Source organism: Canis lupus, chromosome 16 (genome assembly GCF_011100685.1).
Source record: "Canis lupus familiaris isolate Mischka breed German Shepherd chromosome 16, alternate assembly UU_Cfam_GSD_1.0, whole genome shotgun sequence".
Taxonomy (NCBI): Eukaryota; Metazoa; Chordata; class Mammalia; order Carnivora; family Canidae; genus Canis; species Canis lupus.
In genome coordinates this window covers 9,393,648-9,414,582 of record NC_049237.1, presented here as the reverse complement: position 1 = coordinate 9,414,582, position 20,935 = coordinate 9,393,648, and the positions used below count along the sequence as shown (strand labels likewise).

The 20,935-nt window shown below is 44.1% G+C and overlaps 1 protein-coding gene across 2 annotated transcripts in view; it reads right to left on the bottom strand.

The window, feature by feature from the left end:
• The window catches only part of ZC3HAV1 (zinc finger CCCH-type containing, antiviral 1), a 62,598-nt gene that overhangs the window by 31,627 nt on the left and 10,036 nt on the right, over positions 1–20,935 (bottom strand). The window contains exons 2-7 of one of the 2 annotated variants that reach the window (XM_038559420.1): positions 11,730–11,865; positions 7,683–7,935; positions 2,822–3,592; positions 2,257–2,355; positions 1,356–1,454; positions 236–359 (exon numbers count right to left, since the gene is read on the bottom strand). In XM_038559420.1, coding sequence (XP_038415348.1) covers positions 236–359; positions 1,356–1,454; positions 2,257–2,355; positions 2,822–3,592; positions 7,683–7,935; positions 11,730–11,865 — 1,482 coding nt within the window. The remainder of the gene's footprint in view (positions 1–235; positions 360–1,355; positions 1,455–2,256; positions 2,356–2,821; positions 3,593–7,682; positions 7,936–11,729; positions 11,866–20,935) is intronic. The other variant, XM_038559421.1, reaches the window with a different exon arrangement.

Here is a 20,935-nt window from a genome sequence, read left to right as displayed (position 1 = left end):
CCCCTAGTATATCGGCCAGGTTCTTTGTGACTTCAAATCTGGCTCGTGTTTTGTTTGTTTGTTTGTTTTTCCTTCCTGAATTTAGGAGGCATCTGCCATTTTTTATCTCAAGAGTTACCTGAAACTTGAATGGGATTCTGAAGGAAATTTTTTTTTCCTCTTGCCATATGCCCAGCACTATGCTTTCTTTTGATGATGTTGTGGATCTCAAAAGCCAGTCTGGCCCCCAACTTACATGCGGATTTGGGGGTCACAATAGGCCTTCTCAATATTTTCCATGGGCTGGAGGTCCATCCAGGTGTTTGCAAAGAACATCTGCCAGCGGTAGGGCAGGTGGAAATGAACTTTGTTGCAGTTCTCTACAAAGACAGAGAGGAAGTCTGAGGGTCTGTTGAGTGGCGGTTCTAACCAATTCAACCAAGTTCACTGCTGCCTTTCCCCCATTTAGGGCTGCCTTTCCCGCCATGCTGCACCTGCATGCGAGCACACTTCCTTCCAGTCTATGCCTTTGCCCATGCTGATTCCTGCCTACACCGCCCCATAGCTCCAGCTTCCCTTGTCACCAATAGAGACTCACCAGAAAACAAAGCTCCCCACTCCCCAGAGTCACTCTATCCACATGGAAATCTGACGTCATTACAAATGTATGGTTACCCCTCCTGCACCCCCAAGGGGTACATGGAGACAAATTACTCTCTAGTGTCCACAGCTGTATGCATTTTCTTGAAGCCCTGGCTTAAGATTTGGTTCTTCCAGAAAGATTCCCTCACTCATCTCACTCTGTCCTGATCTGACTTATAATTTGTATTCCCTTAGCCAGTACTCAGGACCCAGTTGGTACTTAGGTTAATTTATGTATCTACTTATCTTATACAGTTTTCTCATTAGTGGGTGCTTTGATGCCACCTCGACCACAAACCCACTGAAAAAAAGTTGGCATCATTGTGCGACAGGACATGAACTGTGAAAGCATGTTGGCTGGATACTTTTTTTTTTTTTTTTGTCTTTCATTTGTTTGCTTTTAGTATATGAAAAGATGGGTCCTTGACTAAGTACAATAATATTGCACCTGAAACTGAACTGCAAAAGGAGAAAGTATAATACTATACCGGGGCAAAGAACACAGGCTGGGTGGGCAATTGAGAGTCAAAAGTCAACTTGTCCACTTGTGTATGTGAGGTCTTAAGCTCTCTGTGCCTCTAGTTTCCACATCTTAAAATGGGTTAACCATAGAACTTACTTCCAGGCTTGATAGGACATTTAAGGGCAATACACCTAGGGTTCTTGGCAACGTACCAAACATACAGTAAATGCTCAGGAAATGTTGGCTTCTAGAAAGCCCTTAAGTTACTCACCAGTTTGACAACCCTTACACAGGTGGTCAAGACAAATTTCCTGTGGGTCACAGTCATCCATCCTGGAAGAGCTGGTACTACCAACGTCAAATGCAGAATCTATAAAACAAAAGGTGTGTGTATGCTGATCTTAGTGTTTAGACCAAAAATCAAGAGAACCTTATCTCATAATGGGAAAGAGTATCTGTAACTGGCCCCATGTTTAAGAAAATTGCAAATTCACGTGTTGCTCATGAGAGCCTAGACAGCCCCTCCATAAAAGCACACATGGACCATCAGAAAGGATGAAATACCTGCCACTTGCTTCAACGTGGATGGAACTGGAGGGTATTATGCTGAGTAAAGTAAGTCAATCGGAAAAAGACAATTATCATATGGTTTCACTCATATGGGGAATAGAAGAACTAGTGAAAGGGACCGTAAGGGAAGGGGGAGAAACTGAGTGGGAAAAAATTAGAGAGGAAGACAAACCATGAGAGACTCCTAACTCTGGGAAACAAACGAAGGGTTGCAGAAGGGGAGGTGCATGGGGGATGGGTACTAAGGACGGCACTTGATGGGATGAGCACTGGGTGTTAATACTATATGTTGGCAAATTGAATTTAAATTAAAAAAAAAAGCAAACGTGGATCTTAGGGTCATGTGAGAGTTATGTTTATTTTTTAAACCATGACTAAACTACTCCTGTGCTCAGGAAATGTGGCAGCTAACTCCCCATGATTCAACTGTTGGCACTTTGGTCTTCAGGTCAGTCTCCTCACCAGTATCACCCCTCAACCAAACCCTCCAACTCTCTGCCCTTTAGTGACTACTAGGGAACGTCCAGAGAGAGGCCACCAGCCGTAACTGTTCTGCAGCAGACACAAGACCTGGCCCCCCGCTTCGTCCCTCAGTGACTTACATGGAGCACATCTTGGGGTCCTTGCAAACTCACTGGCAGGGCTAACTGGGGTCTGGGCAGAGTTCTGACCATGGCTTGCATAGGCTGCAGCTCTGGTGCCTGAGGAGGACATGGAAAGTGGCATCTCAAAACGAGTGCGCACTTGTACTGTGGGGACAGTGGTCTCCTGAGGTGTCGGCAGGACAAGGGTGTACAGGTTCTGACTGCCAAAGCAGAATGCATTTTTATCTCCTCTGAAGGTCAGTGTTATGTAAAAACCAGGGGATCCCTCGGTGGCTCAGCAGTTGAGCACCTGCCTGCCTTCAACCCAGCGCGTGATCCTGGGGTCCCGGGATCGAGTCCCACATCAGGCTCCCTGCATGGAGCCTGCTTCTCCCTCTGCCTGTGTCTCTGCCTCTCTCTCTCTCTCTGTGTTTCTCATGAATAAATAAATAAAATCTTTAAAAAAAAAAAGTCAAAACCAGAGGCACCAGTATTGACACTGGGGGGCTTCCCCCCACAACTTGACTAGAGCCGTCTGGTATGCCGTGGACAGATTTACTGGCCCAAGGTGGCTTCACCTTACCGTTAGCAGGTGCCGCTGCTGGATCATCACCACCCATAATTGTGCCAGTGGTCTGGACATTACCGGGAGGAGTTCCCGCGTCCTGATTCCGAGGTAACGATTTTTCTCTCTGTCCTCTGGTTGTGGTTTTGTAATTTAAAGATCTTGCGGAAGTTCCATCCGTGGCCATTCCATCAACGTTATTATTAAAAAGCGGGAAATACTGGGCATTTTGATTGCTACCTCTGGCCTCGGCGCTCATGCCGTCTGGGGAAAGCAGGCCTGTGCTCTTTCTGGTGGTTATGGTTTCAGGTGTTTGCAGAGAACCTACAGAGCCAGAGGTGGCCTTACTCCAGGAAAACACAGACTCTCTACTGGTGCCTTTGTCATTCAGCCCGGAGTCAGGGCCCTTCCGGTTGGAGGCAGGCGTCGAATCAGAAGGAAAGAAAATGCTATCTTGATGCCCATAAAAGAGATCCTCTGGACTGCCGTTCTCTGAAAACCGCCGGCTTCCTCCCACTTGACCTGCTCCTCTGAGACTATTGGCCTTAGGTGAGACCGGGGAAGGCTGAGGGCAATCCTGACTTCCCAGACGCCCAAACTTGTGGGCCAGATCCTCGACGGGCACATTATCCAGGGGAGGCCTGTGGCCCACTGGATCTGGACTGGACGAGCAGGACTTCTGAGCAGGAGCTGGAGCAGATGGAAGAAATTCTGTACTACCCTGAAATGATCGGTCTCTGCTCTTGCTTCTACCTCTGTATGCCTTGTCTCTACGATAGGAGGGAGGAGCTAGGAAAAGAAAAACCAAACAAGGAGAATGAGCATTAGCACGTTTGGGTTCTCGCCACTGTTCCTCCTCAGCTTTTCCAAGTTTGTGATCTACATTCCATCAAAATCACGTGTCCCAATCTGGTGTGTAAAAGTCTTGGGAAGGATGTTAAAGATGAAGGAGGAATCTGCTATTCTGCTAGCAGAGCAGGAAACACCCCCCGCCCCATGGCCCAGGATGAGAGTCAGAGTGACCCTGGCTGGTCTCAACTTCTCTCCTGGGCCTCAGATGTAACCCCAAGCCCCCAAGCTCTTAGCTGGGGGTGTCCACTATGCTCTGGTTCCCGTCAACATTCACCACTCTGAGGAATGGAGATGCAGACTAGTGCAGGTCAGGGAGTATTTTCCAAGTCATTTAGGTTTTGCCCATGTTGTCGAAGGTCCCCCAACAAACTAAGGATTCACACACACACAAGAAATAAATTAATAAACATGAAACCACAGTAAAAAGGTCTGATTTCATTTAAACTAGAAATCTTTCCAGAGTTCTTCATCTAGTCCCCAAATATCCAAGCTTAGGTGAGAGATATCAAGAAGAATTAGCCTCTCTCAAGAAACTTGATGAGTCCCTGGGGAAGAGGAGGGAAGGAGTGGGCACGGGTGCTTGCAAGTGCGTGTGAAGTGTGTATGTGTGGTAGGCACGTCTGTCACATTTATGTGTGGTGTGTATTGTTCTGGGTGTGCATGCACACATGAGGTGTATATGTGTATAAGATGTACATATGCAGTGTACGTGTGTGAGACATTGTCAGTAAGATGTGCATGTAGTGTGAAGTATGTATGCATGTATGGTGTGAATGCATGTGTGTTTGTGTGTGGTGTGTACAAGTGTGTGGTATGTATGCCTGTATGTGGTGTATGTGTGTTGTGTGTGCATGTGTGGTATATAAGCTGGCTATTATATGTGTGGGGAAGGGCAGGAAGAGGGCCCTTCTCTTCCAAACTCAAAGGGCAGGGGTAATAGAGTAAAAGCAAACATACTTCTCCTGCCAACAAAATAGTTAATCAAGTAAATTAACCAGAAGGGATAATACATAAGATCTCTCTCACATACCATGAATTTATATTGGGAAACTACACCAGAACACATCCCTCCAGGTGTTCCCCTGTTCAGAGAGCATTACAATGTGGGAGAAAATACACCAGATGAGGGAGCAGAACACGTAAGCTCTGCCACTATCTAGTGGTGTGAGGCCTTGAAAACATCTCTTCTATTTATTCATAGTAAAAATGATTTAAGACTGCTTACAATAAAAGTCATTTAAGAGACACCTGGGTGGCTCAGCGGTTGAGCTCTGCCTTTGGCTCAGGATGTGATCCCAGGATCCCGGGATCGAGTCCCGCATTGGGCTCCCTGCGTGGAGCCTGCTTCTCCCTCTGCCTGTGTCTCTGCCTCTCTCTGTGTCTCTCATGAATAAATAAGTAAAATCTTTTTAAAGAATAAATTAAAATAAAAGTCATTTAATATTTCTGACCCTCAGTCTCCTTAATCAATTGAGGCTAATAATACGCCTGTCTTCATGGCTTTGCCATCAGGAAGAACGATGAGATATTTTGGGTGAAAAATTCCTGGTTAATTATAAAGAATTTCTCAAATATAAAGAGGTGTAATTGTTTATTACGTATTATAGAATCTTAAAATTATGTATTCTATCCGCTTTATAAAATTCACCTCCTCTCTCCCTGCTCTCTCTCTCTCAAATAAATAAAATCTTTTAAAAATTTTTAAAAAATTAAAAAAGGGGTGCCTGAGTGGCTCAGTCAGTTAAGTATCTGCCTTTGGCTCAGGTCATGATGCCAGGGTCCTGGGATCCAGCCCTGCACTGGGCTCCCTGCTCAGCGGGGAGTCTGCTTCTCCTTCTCCTGCTTCCTCTGTGCTCTCTCTCTCAAATAAATAAATAAAATCTTGACAAATAAATAAATAATAAAATCCACCTCTTTAACATCCATTTCAGAAAGGCATAAAAAATTGCAAGTGTTGATATTATTAAACAATGTGAAAATGATTAAGGAATAGAACTGACCATTTCATACCCATTAGGATGGCTGTTAACCTGAAAATCGAAAATAACACGTATTGGTGAGGAAATGGAGAAACTGGAACCCTGGAGCACTGATGGCGGGAATACAAAATAGCGGAGCTGCTATGAAAATGGGATGACAGTTCCTCAAAAATTGAACATAGAATGACTACATGATTTAGCAACTCCACTTCCAGGTGCATACTCAAAAGAATCGAAGGCAAGGCCTCAAGCAGATATTTGTACAACCATGTTCACAGCAGTATTATTCATAGTAGCTGAAGGTAGAAGCCACTCAAGTATCCAACCACAGATGAATGGATAAACAAAACATGGCATATACACACAGTGGAATGTTATGCAAAGTGAAATAAGCCAGTGTCATAAAAAGACAAATCTCATACGATTCTATTTGTATTTGGTATCTAGAGTATTCATCTTCATGAAAACAGAAAGTAGAACGGTGGTTGTCAGGGCTGAGGGGGAGGAGGAAATGAGGTATTGTTTCATATGTATAGAGTTTCAGTTCTGCAAGATAAAGTGAGTTTTAGAGATGGGCCTCAAAACAAAACAACATAAGTGTACTTAACACCACTGAACACTTAGAAATGGTTCAGATGGTAAATTTTGTTATGTGGGATCCCTGGGTGGCGCAGCGGTTTGGCGCCTGCCTTTGGCCCAGGGCGCGATCCTGGAGACCCGGGATCGAATCCCACGTCGGGCTCCCCGTGCATGGAGCCTGCTTCTCCCTCTGCCTGTGTCTCTGCCTCTCTCTCTCTCTCTCTGTGTGACTATCATAAATTAAAAAAAAAAAATTTGTTATGTATATTTTTACCACAATGTTTAAAATTGTATGTATAATTTTGTATATATTCCTTTTTTTAAAAAAGGAAGGATATGCTATCACATGGGTGGGTTGAACCTTGAAGACATTACATGGAAATGAAATTAGCTCATCACAAAAAGTATAAATCCTGTATCACTCCACCTCTATGAGGATGTTGGAGAAGTCAAATTCATAGAGACAAGAAAATACAACGCAGTTGCCAGGTGCAGGCACAAAGAAGGGGGGTCATTGTACTGGGGTACATAGTATGCATTTGGGAAGATGGAAAAGTTCTGGGGATGGATGGTGGTCGTGGCTGGCAACATTGTGAACGTAATACCACTGAAGTACCACTGAACTGTACACTGAAAAATGGTTAAAAGGGTCAATTTTATGTTATATCATAGACAATTTAAAAGGTAAAAATAAATACATTTTTCAAGAAATAGTACTGAGGGGCAGCCCCGGTGGCGCAGCGGTTTGGCGCTGCCTGCAGCCTGGGGCGTGATCATGGAGACCCGGGATCGAGTCCCACGTTGGGCTCCCTGCACGGAGCCTGCTTCTCCCTCTGCCTCTCTCCCTGTCTCTCTCTCTGTGTTGCTCATGAATAAATAAATAAAATCTTAAAAAAAAAAAAAAAAAGGAATAGTACTGAGGACTACGAATAAAATTGTGTATAGTTTTGCATTAATGCTAGATTTCCTGTATTAATTGTATTGTCGTTATGGAAGAGGGTGGCCTTGTTTTATTAAGGAAGTGCATGTTTATATATAGAGATGTGGAGGTATGACTGCATACCTCAAATGCTCTAACCACAAAAATGTTATGTGTGTGTGTGTATCAGTGTGGATATGTGTACAGATACTGAGAGAAAGTGACAAAACAATCGCAACAAAATGTTATTGGGACAAAATGCTAACAGCTGGTGGGGGGGGGAAAGCTTTATGATTAGCTTTTAGAAAAATTATAAACATTTTAACAAAGTGGGGTAAGTGGATAGTGCTTAGCATGAAAATCAAATTGCAAAATTGCATACATACTGTGATTATAATCAAGTAAAAATTATGTATCCATAGAGACAAGGTCTGCAAGCAAAAATAGCTTGACATGGGGAGGTAGAAGGATTATAGGTAAAGATACACTTCCCTTGTGATTTCTGTTTATTTCTGTTTCTTCTGTTAATGAAAAAGGAGAAAGCATGTACCTCTGTACCCGGAGTGTTTCTTTCGGCTGTGCTTGTTGTTGAAGATGTCCTGGATGTTCTGAACCACGCTGGGGCTCAGGCCGTGCTCCCTCATGATCGCCAGCACCCTTCTATCCATCAGGTTATGGGACCTGAGGCAGTTGGCATACCCACAATTCCCTCGGGTAAAGTGCTCACAGATGTGGAGCCTTTCACACTGTGGATACTTGTCACAAATAACTCTTCGACCCTCTCCCTTATAATTTTTGCATATCTGCAGAAGAGAGAAACAGAGACAACTATGTTGCCAGAGACAATACACCTTCCCGCACCTGCCACATATTCACTAGGGAAAGCCTAAGTATACAAAAAAGTTAGCTGTAAGCAGAGATCTACTGAAGGAAAAAAATATATGTGTCTTCCACAACCTGTGATGAGTTGTATTCAACTGATTTTTTTTTAAGATTTTATTTATTTATTCATGAGAGACAGAGACATAGGCAGAGGGAGAAGCAGGCTCCATGCAGGGTGCCTGATGCGGGACTTGATCCCAGGATTCCAGGATCACGCCCTGGGCCAAAGGCAGACACTAAACCACAGAGCCACCCAGGCATCCCGTATTCAACTGACAATTTATTTGCAGTAGAAGAGGCCTGCAAACTAACTGAAACACGAATTTAATAACTCTTTGGAAGAATTAAAATAAGATGGCCATGGCCAGCCACAGATAGGACCAAATAGGACCCAAAGGGAGCCCTATGTTACAAAGGAACCCCAAGGAGGAAGACTATCAAGTCATTTTGCAATTAAAGGGACATGTGAAGGGCACCTGGCTGGCTCGGATGGTGGAGCATGTGTCTCTTGGTCTGGGGGTTGTGAGTTCAAGTCCCACGCTGGGTGGAGAGAGGACTTAAAAATAAAAGCTTTGAAAAAGGGGCGCCTGGGTGGCTGTCAGTTAGATGTCTGCCTTCAGCTTAGGTCATGATCCTAGGTCCTGGGATAGAGCCCTGTATCGGGCTCCCTGCTCAGTGGGGAGCCTGCCTCTCCTTCTCCCTCTGCCTCTCTACCTAGTAATTTCTCTCTCTCATGAATAAATAAAATCTTAAAAAAAAAAAGCTTCAAAAAAAAAAAAAGGGACATGTGGGTCTTACCGCAACCGTTGTCTCTGCTAGGCAAAACATGACAAAGTCTCTTAAAAGGTCAACTAAAGAAGGTAATTTTCACATTCCTATGTAAATAGATATATCTACCCAGCTAGCTCTGCAGACATAGAGTCCTAGCTGAAAAGAAGGCATAAGTTGGGGCCCTGGGTGGCTCAGTTGGGTAAGCGGCTGCCTTCAGCTTAGGTCATGATCCCAGGATCCTGGGATCTAGCCCCACCATGGGCTCCCTGCTCCATGGGGAGCCCGCTTCTCCCTCTCCCTCTGCCTGCATGCTGCCGCTCCCCCTGCTTGTGTGCTCTCCCTCTCTCTTTCTCTATGTAAAATAAATAAATAAAATATTAAGAAAAAGAAGGCATAAGTATTTCTTACTGAAATACTGTCCCAGAGGCCAGACCATATGATTTTAAAGTCCACAGGCACAGAACCAGCTGTGGGGACCTCACCTGAATTATTACTCCCAGTCTCTGTTTCCTTCACTGTGACGGAGGAAAATAGTTGCTCTGTCCACATAACCCAAGTTATTGAGCAGATTAAATAATAAAATATGTAAATACATTGTGTAAAATATAAAATGTGCTGCAAATGTTTGAATCACTACATAAAAGAATCCTAAAGATCAAAACACGTATACATTGTTTCAACACACTGAGTACATCAGATCGTCCTGGTTCACTGTGATTTCTCTGGGTGGCAATGACATGAGAATCAGACTCCAGCAACGACAATTTAGGTACACCCTAACCCTAACCCTAACCCTAACCCTAACCCTAACCCTAACCCTAATGAGAATCAGACTCCAGCAACAATTTAGGTACACAGACGACTTCGAAAACCTGATTCAAACAGGCATCATTGCCACGAAGCCTACTATACAGATTCTAGGCTCTAGAACCACCAGGGCTCAAAGTGTGATTCCTGGGGGCACCTAAGTGGCCCAGGTCATGATCTCAGGGTCCTGAGATCGAGCCCTGCATCCCATCCTTCCCCCAGCTTGGGCTCTCTCTCTTTCAAAAAAAATAAAGAAATAATCTTTTAAAAACAAAAAGAAAGCCAAAAAAACCAAAAACAACAACAAAGTGTGGTCCCTGGACTGGCAGGGTCAACTCCACCTGGAAACTCAGCAGAAATGCAAATCCAGGGCAGCCCCGGTGGCTCAGCAGTTTAGCGCCGCCTTCAGCCAGGGCGTGATCCTGGAGTCCCGGGATCGAGACTCACATCCGGCTTCCTGCATGGAGCCTGCTTCTCCCTCTGCCTGTGTCTCTGCCTCTCTATATATATCTCTCATGAATAAATTTAAAAAAAAAGAAAGAAAGAAATGCAAATCCTCAGACCCTTCTCCATATACAGTCAGAGCCCCCAGAGGTGGGACCCAGCACTCTGGTTCAACAAACCCTCTAGATGATTCTGATGCTCACTAAAGTTCCAGAACCAAGGCCCTGGGAGAAGAATAATTAGCGGCTTCACAAATGACATTCTGGTTAACAATCCTAGGACTGTCCTAATGAATAAGTAAGAGTGCTCCTGCCTTTATTAGGCTAGAGCAAATGACAGCATTTCTACCTTTAATAAGCACATTTAAATTTTACAAGCTTATAAACCAAGAAGTCTGGTTTGCCTGATGCTTTTATGTTCTCACAGGTCAAGGCAAAATGAAAAAGTGAGGACACTTTCAGGTGTTAGGGCAGGAATGTGTCTTGTCCACAGCTGCCCTCAGGATTTAACTCCATGCCTACCACCTGCAGGCACTCCTAAATGTTAGCTGAACGAATGTAAAACATCAAATGAAGTGAGACCCAGGATTACATGCTTTGTCCGTGATCACAGAAGTAGTTGGTAGCAGAATCAGGACTTTTTTTTTTTTTTAAGATTTTATCTATTTATTCATGAGAGACACACAGAGAGGCGGAGACACAGACTGAGGGAGAAACAGGCTCCCTGCAGGGAGCCGGATGTGGGACTCGATCCCAGGACCCCAGGATCATGCCCTGGCCTGAAGGCAGGCGCCAAACCGCTGAGCCACCCAGGGATCCCCTGAGACACCCCTTTAGAGACTTCTCTTGCCCAGCTTTTTCAAATACACATCCATGCTACCAATGTTCTTGTCGATTTTCCACTATAGGAACCAGCTCCTCAGACCTCTAGTCCGGTAAACATTGCAGTCTCCCCATCTACAATCTCAGCCCTGACAAGTGGTAAATGGCAAACAAGCTATTAGCTAAAAAGTAAACCAGGCATGGACCTCCCCACCCCACTCACTAATTCTGAGTACTCAATTCTTCCAACGAAAAGGCACTCTCTTCTTTGGACTCTCTATGTGGTAAAAGGGTGGTAAGAGGGCCCTCACAGAGATTTTGTCAATAGGTTCTTCTAGGATCCCTCAGCAACAGCAACGTCTAGTAGATTCTTTTTTATTTTTTAAGATTTCACTTATTTATTCATGGTATCTCTTCCATTCTCTGGGAAGCAGGTCAGCAATTAAGAACCTACTAGATTCGGGCACCTAGGTGGCTCAGTGGTTGAGCCTCTGCCTTTGGCTCAGGTAATGATCCCGGGAGTCCTAGGGAGGCTGCTTCGCCCTCTGCCTATGTCTCTGCCTCTCTCTCTCTGTGTCTCTCATGATTAAATAAATAAAATCTTAAAAAAAAAAAAAAAGACCATCTCCTTCCAGGAAGCTACCTAGATGTAAAGCATCAACTAGTTCTAATACTGTATCTTCAGATCACCTCAAATGGGAAGGAAATTGCTGGAATCTATAGGTCACTTAGCAACAGTCACCTGTTGATTGCTATCTGCAGAGCCTGGTGGTGATTTTGAGTCTTTTGTGGTCCTATTCCAACCCATCCATGACACAACACTGCCAATAATATTGTCTCTTGTGGCTTATAACGAAGGAATCACAACTTACCTCAGGCAAAAAAAAAGGGTCACTTTGGATGAGGAGCACTGCTAATTCCTCTTTGTTCAGTCCAGAGAGCTCATGGTTTTTCAGGACCTTGAAGTTCTCTTCTGAGAGAACCTCATGAGAATATTTGCACAAATTCCTGGAAGAAAACAACAATTGTCAGTGTTTCCACTTCACAGAAGTAAAGAAAAACAAATCATTTGGGCCCACATCCTTTGGTATGGAATCCTGCCTAAAGAAGACACTTTAAAAATATAAATTGATGAAACACCTAATGGGCATACCGGAATTGTTTTTAATGATTTTATTTGTTTATTTATTTGAGACAGAGTGCGCACACATTGTGGGCAAGCAGCGAGCAGGCTCTCCACTGAGCATGGAGCCCTATGCACAGGGCTCAAGTCCACAACCCCGAAATCACAGCCTAAGCTGAAACCAAGAGTTGGACATTCAACTGAATGAGCCAAGCAAGTGTCCCTGGGGATGGTTTTTTTTTTTCCCCACAAATTATACACATCTATATTTTAAATTGTTGCAATACTTCTTTTTTTTTTTTTTTTGCAATACTTCTTTAAACAGTATCTCCTCTAGTATACATTACTAAAGGGAAAAAACTGGTGAAATAAATTTATTGGAAATGATTGCCCACTGAGGGACAAAGAATAATTAGGATAATACATCTATGGACTTGGGGCACCTCGCTGGCTCAGTGCATAGGGCAAGTGACTCTTGATTTCAGACTTGTGAGTTCAAGCCCAATGTCAGGTGCAGGGATTACCTAAAAATAAATTTTTTTTAAAAAAATAAAATCTTTAAAAAAAAACATGCATCTGTGGACTGAAAATAAAGGTCGATGGGAAAAGAGACTTCATTTATCAAATGTTTTAATGATACAAAATTATTCATTGCTTTATTTCTATATCTTATATACCAATGTATACCTATATGATCTGTGACTAGAAAGGAATGGAATGAGCTCTTAGTTGTATGTTTCAAACAACTCTACAGAAAAAGATAATAATGCCTTCCTTTTAAGACATTGATGATCTAGGTCCACACTGTCCAAGAGAACACACTCTATGATGATGGAATTGTTCTATAATCTGAGCTTGCCAAATATGGCCACCAAGTACTTGAAATATAGCTAGTAAGACTTAAGAACTAATTTTCTATTTTACTTTTTTAAGTTAATAAATTTAAATTTCAATAGCCACCCATGACTAGTGGCTACCATCTGGATGGCAGAGACCTAGGTCTCCTGTATCCAAAGTATAGTGGGATAACCTATCGCATCACCATCACCTCTCTGGGAGCTTGTCAGAAATTTAGAGTTTCAGGCCCTAGCCTGGTTATACTGAATCAAAATCTGCCATTCAGCAACATCCCCCAATGACTTAATGACATTAAGGTCCAAGAAGCACTGATTTAGATCACTGAGAAACCGTGATAGCAATGTTGTTTTCATTAGGCAAACATAATTTGGCAATTACCAGAGTCCACATAACAAACTCATTCCATTCTTTAACTTATGTATGCTACCTACAATTATTGCCAAAGTCCTCAGATTTATGGTTTTAGTGGTTATTAATATGATGGGATATTAATACTTTCTAGTTTGTACAACCATCATCAAATTATAAGGTGGTTAGGTAATGGCCGGATTTTCACTACATAGGTAGCATGGCTACGATTGCCTTTCTACAAATAACCTTCCATCTTTTACAATATTTTCCTGAGATTTATTCCTTTGGGAGTATTGCCTCAAAGAACAGTAATTTTCTTGGCAGCTTGTTTCATTTTGATCTACTGCTCTCCAGGAAACATACCAGCAATCTGAGTGTGTCTATTTCCCTGCAAACACATTAAAAAGGAGTTTTATCACTTTTGCTACTTCAGTAGGTAAAAAATAGACTTATGCTTTTAATTTGCACTTAATTTATTAACAAGACTGAAATATTCCCAAATGTTGGCTTGATGCTTAATTTCCCTACTTACTCCTTAGGTTCCTTACATCTTTACTATTTGTTCACATTCTTTAACTGTTTACCTATAGTAGAGAATGGTTTCTGACAGATTTATAGTTGTTCTTTATACTTTCATTATTTTTTAAAATTTTATTTATTTATTTGAAAGAGAGAGAGCACAAGCTGGGAGGGGGGGCAGTGGTGGAGCAGCAGAGGGAGAGGGAGAAGCAGGCTCCCCGCTGAGCAGGGAGCCTGATCCAGAGCTTGACCCCAGCAGGATCATGACCTGAGCTGAAGGCAGATGTCTAACTGCCTGAGCCACCCAGGTACCCCTGTCTTTATACTTTTAAAAATTAATCATTACCAGCCTTATTTATTTCAAGTAGTTTTGCATTTTTTCCCTTTCTACTGAGAACTTTAATTTGCTGTTGCTGAATTTCTTTCTTTTTTTTTTTTTTAAGATTTTATTCATGAGAGAGAGAGAGAGAGAGAGGCAGAGGAAGAAGCAGGCCCCATGCAGGGAGCCCGAGGTGGGACTCGATCCTGGATCTCCAGGATCACACCCTGGGTGGAAGGCGGCGCTAAACCGCTGAGCCACCCGGGCTGCCCATTGTTGCTGAATTTCTATATAATCAGACCCTTCCAATTTGCCTTTCAATTCCTCCACCATAGTGGGATAAATAGAACATTTTGTTTCACTTATAAAAGAGATATCTTCAGCTTTAATTCTTTAAAACATCTGGAGCTTATCATGACAAGTAGTGTCAGAAAGGGACAGAAATGCTTTACATCAACTTTTCTCAATAACAATTCTATTCTTTTTTTTTAAGAGGGGAAGGAAGGGAGGGGAGGGGCAGAGGGAGAGAGAGAGAGAGAGAGAGAGAGAGAGAATCGTAAGCAGGCTCCATGCCCAATGCAGAGTCCGCCTCAGGGCTCAGTCTCACAACCCTGAGATCATGACCTGAACCAAAATCAAGAGTCGGACACTTAGCTGACCGAGCCACCCAGGCGCCCCTCAATAATAATTCTATTAAATAGGATTCTTTTCTTTTTATTCTGTTATCCTGGACTATTTTGTGTTAATCTTGTAGAAGATTTAGAACTGTCACAATCTCTATTGCAATTTTATCAATCTACTGTTCTGCTTTGAATCTAATACAACTTAAATCTCCTTTGCACAATATTTTAAATATTAACAGAGTAATTTGTCACATCACTGGTTTGCTCCTTTTCCAAAAACTCTTTAGTGTGCTTACCTATCATTTTCTCTATAGAAATTATTATGATTTTGTCAATTCCAGGAAAATATGATATTGAGAATCTAATTTATGTTAACTCCAGAAATTAGATCAGATATTATGCCATCTTAAGTTCATTAATTAATCTTCTGATTCTGGAACAGAAACTCTCTCTCCATTTATTCAGGTTCTATTTTCCTTATAGAGAATTAAAATCTTTCTTTTCTTTTTTTAAGATTATTTATTAATTATTTATTTATTCATGAGAGACACAGACAGAAAGAGAGAGGCAGAGACACAGGCAGAGGGAGAAGTAGGCTCCAGCAGGGAGCCTGATGTGGGACTCGATTCCAGGTCCCCAGGATCAGGCCCTGGGCCAAAGACAGTGCTAAACCGCCGAGCCACCCAGGCTTCCCAAAATCTTCCTTTTAATAGTTTTCTTTCATTTCCAAAATATTAAACATTTATCTGTTGCCACTATTTTTTAGTTGTTACTAATAAGCAGAAATGCAAACAACTTTGCAAAATTATCTTACTGAAGCTGATAATGTTTTTAATGTAAACATCTAGATAAAAGTCTTTCTCCATGAATTAATCTTTACAAGTCATTTACTCTGGGCACCCGGCTGGCTCAGCCAGTAGAGCATGCAACTCTTGATGAGTTTGAGCCCCGCATTGGGTGCAGAGATTACTTTTTTTTTTTTTTTTAATTTATGGTAGTCACACACAGAGAGAGAGAGAGAGAGAGTGGCAGAGACACAGGCAGAGGGAGAAGCAGGCTCCATGCACCGGGAGCCTGTCGTGGGATTCGATCCCGGGTCTCCAGGATCGCGCCCTGGGCCAAAGGCAGGCGCTAAACTGCTGCGCCACCCAGGGATCCCCAGAGATTACTTTTAAAAAAATAGAAGCCACTATTCAAATGCTGCTTGTGTATAAGACATTTCTGAAACCCTCTGGAATTGCCTTCAGATCTAGCTGTGGAACCTCCTAAAATTTTTTTAAAATCACAGAATCAATGACTGTGTCTGCTACCATCTGAGCCCTTAAACCCCAACCAGCTCTCCCTTGCACTTTGCTTCATAGAGAGAGAAGTCACGGGCCACTGGTCAGGCTCTGGTAACAGCCTCCATCCGAGCCATTTCCTCAGGCGGGCCCTTCTAGGTCTCTGGCACTCCTGGATAAAGCTGACTTCAGCTCTCTTAGCTGGTTTTGGGGTTCTGTGATCCCATAACTGCTCCCAACAGTCTCCACCCGCCCCTCCCCCCCCCCCCCCCCCCCCCCCCCCCCCCCCCCCCCCCTCCCCCTCAGCAGCTGGGCTAGACTCCACCCTAACACTCCTCCCACGGTGGGGAGAATCTCAAGAGAACTTACAGCAGGGGGAGGGCTCAGCCTCCGGCCCAGGCCCCCCCATCACCAAATGAATGTGAGACCCCTTAACTATAAGGCCTCTCACTCCACTGGCCAGTGCCAACAATGATCCCCTTGCCCTGGAGCTGACGATAACCTCGTTGAAACAAACACCCCACTGCGAGGCAGGTTCCACCTCTGTCTCAGAGATACATGACAACTGTGACTGGAAAGGAGTTTAGAACCTTTACGTTCCCTTTAGCTCCATCCAGTCATCCTGAACTGGGTGCCAAGACTATGGCACCCCTCTGACGGCCAAATGAGGATCATAGAAGAGCACCCAGCCCCTCTCCAGGTCATGGCTAGATGCAGCAATGGTCCTATCTGTCCCAGCTGAGGAAGAGGAAGAGGCCACGTCCAAGGTCCCTGAAGTCAACGTTTCCTCTAAATAAAGGCCACCAGGCAGCCTAATGGTTCTGTCTGGAGCCCTGAGTCTCTAGGCTTCTCCAAGCTCACCGAAGGCCCTCATGTTGGCAGAATGGCCCGCCTAGCACACACTTGCTGGCTGGGTCCCTGCTGCTGCCTGTCTGAAGGCTGGGTTTCCCTAGTCACTTCTTACCTCCATCCTCAGGCAAACTGCTCATTCCTCCAGATTTGGGACACTCACCCTGCATCCAGCTTCGGTCTCCAACATCTCTGTTTAGTTGTTTAGCCCTGGTGTCTGACGAGCAGCCTCCTCCCTGGGAGGCCCTACTCCATTTTCCCACATTCCCCTGACTTCTCCCCACTTCTCGAAGGCTTTTTCTTTGCCCTCATTTCAGCATATTGGTCAGCCACGAGGCTGGGGCAGTTTGTGCTCATCTCTTTGGGAGCAAACCCGGGAAGACAAAACAAAAAGACATTTATTACATGCGCACTAAGTGCCAGGAACTCTGCATCTATTATTTAATAAGTAACATGGTAAGCCTCTGAGGAAGCAGTTTACTTTTTATACTTTGGGAAACTGAGGCTGATAAAATGAGAAATGAGAAAAACAAAACAAGAAATCAAAGGCAACTCAAATAAGAGGAAGACCTGATATGTGAACCCCGATCTCAAAAACAAATAAACAAAGCCTAATCTGGAAAAACAAAAATGGATCAAAACTTTTTCAAACCAAAAAAGGGAGGGGGGCAGGAGAAAGAGAAGAAAAAGAAAGACAACGAAGAAGAAGACGAAGACAAAGAAGAAAAGAGAAGGAGGAGGAGGAAGAGGAGGAGGAGAAGAAAAAGAAGTCATTCTGGATTATTTAAACCACTGTTCCCCAGCTATTAATGGAAAATTGAGAGCAGAGTATAAGGAGAGCAAATGCATGTAAATCATGTAGATGAGGTAGCAGGGAAAGAGCAAATGACAGAAACTACTTTTTGGGGGGCACCTGGGTGGCTCAGTGGTTGAGCATCTGCCTTGGGTTCAGGGTGCGATCCCGGAGTCCTGGGATCGAGTCCCACATCGGGCTCTCTGCGAGGAGCCTGCTTCTCCCTCTGCCTGTGTCTCTGCCTCTCTGTGCCTCTCATGAGTACATAAATAAAATCTTAAAAAAAAAAAAATCACCTAGAAGGTTTGTTAGAACAGATTGTTGGGCTTCACCCCCAGAGTTTCTGATCAGTAGGTCTGGGGTGGGGACTGAGGATTTGCATTTCTAACAAGTGCCCAGGTGATGCTGCTGCCCCCCTGGCCCATGAGTCCTCTTGGGAGTCTGGAGGACATCAGAGACTGCGGAAGCACAGCCACGGGGCTCCCCACCTCCCGGCACAGAGGCGAGCACTCCTACAAACCATTATGTACTGCCCAGGGAAAAACAAATGTTTGCAGAATTTTGCTGCACTTGGAGCAGATAAACTTCAAACATGGTGAGTTGGGATAGGAGACGATAACTTTTTTTAAAAAGAGCAAAGACGGCCTTGAAAGAGCACAATTGTCTCTGTGTCAGGATCTCTGGCCAAAGCCTAAAAACAAATGACCTTTTCGCTTTTCTCTTCCAGCCACAGAACAAAATATTATTTTAACCCTGGCAATAAATCCTCCCCTACACCTCAGATGAGGTCTGGGCGGTAGAGTGGCTCTCATCCTTGGCTACACATAATAATCAACTGGGGAGTGTTTGGAAATACCTAAGCCTAACCCTCGGAGACTGATTTAATTTGACAAGGGGTGGCAGGTGACTCTACTGTGCAGCTGGAGCTGAGAACTGCTAGCTGGACTAGTCCGATCAGAGTCCAAGCTAGGTTCCAGAACGAGATGGTCACCCCGGAGCTCTCGGACTTCACCAGCCAGTAAACACACAGCCAGGCCTGGGCTCAACCACCAGACCAACAAGGAAAAGATAACAACCTAAGGGAGAGTCTTGTTTTTTGACAGGAATCTGTCTCAAAATTACCCCTCCCCTTCTCCCCCCCACAACACCTTGTGGGGAGGGGTTGATAAAAACAATGATATGTTGATTTGTACAGAAAACAGGGAATAGCTCACAGTGATATAAACCAGGTGAAAAAGAAACCAGGACATGTAAAAGATAAAATCTAGAGAACTCTGGTCTAAAGAATAAAATGTCATCCATCATAAACAACTGTAATGAAATATGATTTCAAAGCCATGAGACTCCCATTCTCTGTTGTTTGTGCTGCTGACGTTCAAGGTCAACCAGCCTCGCTACTAGATACAGGGGCAGCTCCGAGAATCTGGAAGCCCTATTACCAGGGGAAGGATCAGAGTAGGCCAAGAGAGAACACAGGGGCAGGATAAGGGTAAGAATGGGGGTGGTAGGGGTAGAGAAAATGTGGAGCTGAAGAAATGAACCAGCTTTTTTTTTTTTTTTTTTTTAAGATTTTATTTATTTAAGAGAGAGCACAAGCCGGGGGAGGAGGGGCAGAGGGGGACGCAGACTCCCCACCGGGCAGGAAGCCTGATGTGGGGCTCCATCCCAGGACCCTGGGATCATGACCTGAGCCAAAGGCAGACGCTTAACCAACAGAGCCACCCATGTGCCCCAAAAACAAAACCTTAAAAAATAATTATAACTGGAAAATTTCAGCTTCTTCCTTGTTGATCTAATTTTTGTAATTCTTTATGGTTGAAGGCAGACACTTAACCGACAGGGCCACCCAAGCACCCCGAAATGAGCCAGCTTTAAGCACAACTGTACTATCTGGACCCCACAAGGTGCAAAGAAGAGAAGGCCAGCCGACTGATGCCACAGGGTGAGCTCCAGCTGCAGGAAAGCACCCGGTTGGCTGCAAGACGCTGAGCAGCAGAGGGCATCAGGAGAGGACCAGGCCTGCGGAGGATGGCAGGGGCACCAAGGATCCGTGTGCAGCCTATTGTACTGAGAGTAGGGTGCCCAGAAATCACCTCTCTGTTATTGCAGACAATGCCTCCAGTCTCCAGTGCTCCAATTAGTGTCGCCCATTAGAAACACCTAAGGGACTTCTAAAAATCTCCAGGTGGCTCAGTGGTTGAGGGTCTGCCTTTGGCTCAGGTCGTGATCCCAGGGTCCTAGGTTTGAATTCCACATCAGGCTCCCCACATGGAGGGGACACATGCCTGGGTCTCTGCCTCTCTCTCTCTGTGTCTCACATGGATAAATAAATAAATGTTAAAAACAAAACAAAACTGAGTCCAGCTCCTCTGCTCTGACTTGTGTGAACTGACTCCTCACTGGGTCTGAAATCCCCGGTCCTCCTGGATTCCTTTACCCCTTTCCCACCCCCATTCTGGGGCCTCGCCAATTCCAGAATAACCTGTAGGTAAAGATCAAAGATACCTGTTTGGAAGTAAATGTAGTCAAGGAGCAGTAAGCAAATTAGAACGGGAGGAAAGCAACCCTGTATTTGTTTTCATTGTTCACTCTTGCCATCTCTAGATTATGTAAAAAGTAGAAAACATTTTGTTATCAGATGCTTCTTTGTCACTTACTCAACGTTTTATCAAGATTCACAGGATCATTTATAATGTCATTATGTTTCTCAGTTTAATTTCTGCAGGAAGCTGCACTGAAGCTGCAGATTCAGTCAAATGAAAATAAACATGAAGCAAATCTAAAAAGAGACACAAATTCCCAAATGATTCTTATGGGGCACACGCCCCTCTCTGGGCCCTGATGTCACAAAAAACAGTTCAGCCTCCATGGCCATCAACCGGTCAACTAGACTCCACGGACCAAGCACACGCAGTAACAGAAGGAACTTCCAGGAAGACTTCTCGATAAGTACAACACACAAATGACACGGAACATGCAAAAGTGAAAGGCAAACCTTGAAAACATTATGCTGAGGGAAAGAACCCAGGCACAATGGGACAAATAGTATGATTCCATTTGTGAGAAACATCCAGAAAAGGCACACCCATGGAGACAACAAGACAAGTAGATTAGAGGTTGCCAGGGTTGCCAGAAAGAGGGGAGAACAAGGAGACTGCTGATTGGTGTAGGGTTTCTGTTTGGGCTGAGGAAAATGTTCTGGAACCAGATATGGTAATGATTGCACAACATCATGAATGTACTTGTTGCCATTGAACTGTACACATTTTTTCCCCCAGTTTGAAGGTCATTCCTCTTTGTTTTGTTTTGTCTTGTCTCTTAATTTTAATTCCGGGCAGCCCGGGTGGCTCAGCGGTTTAGCGC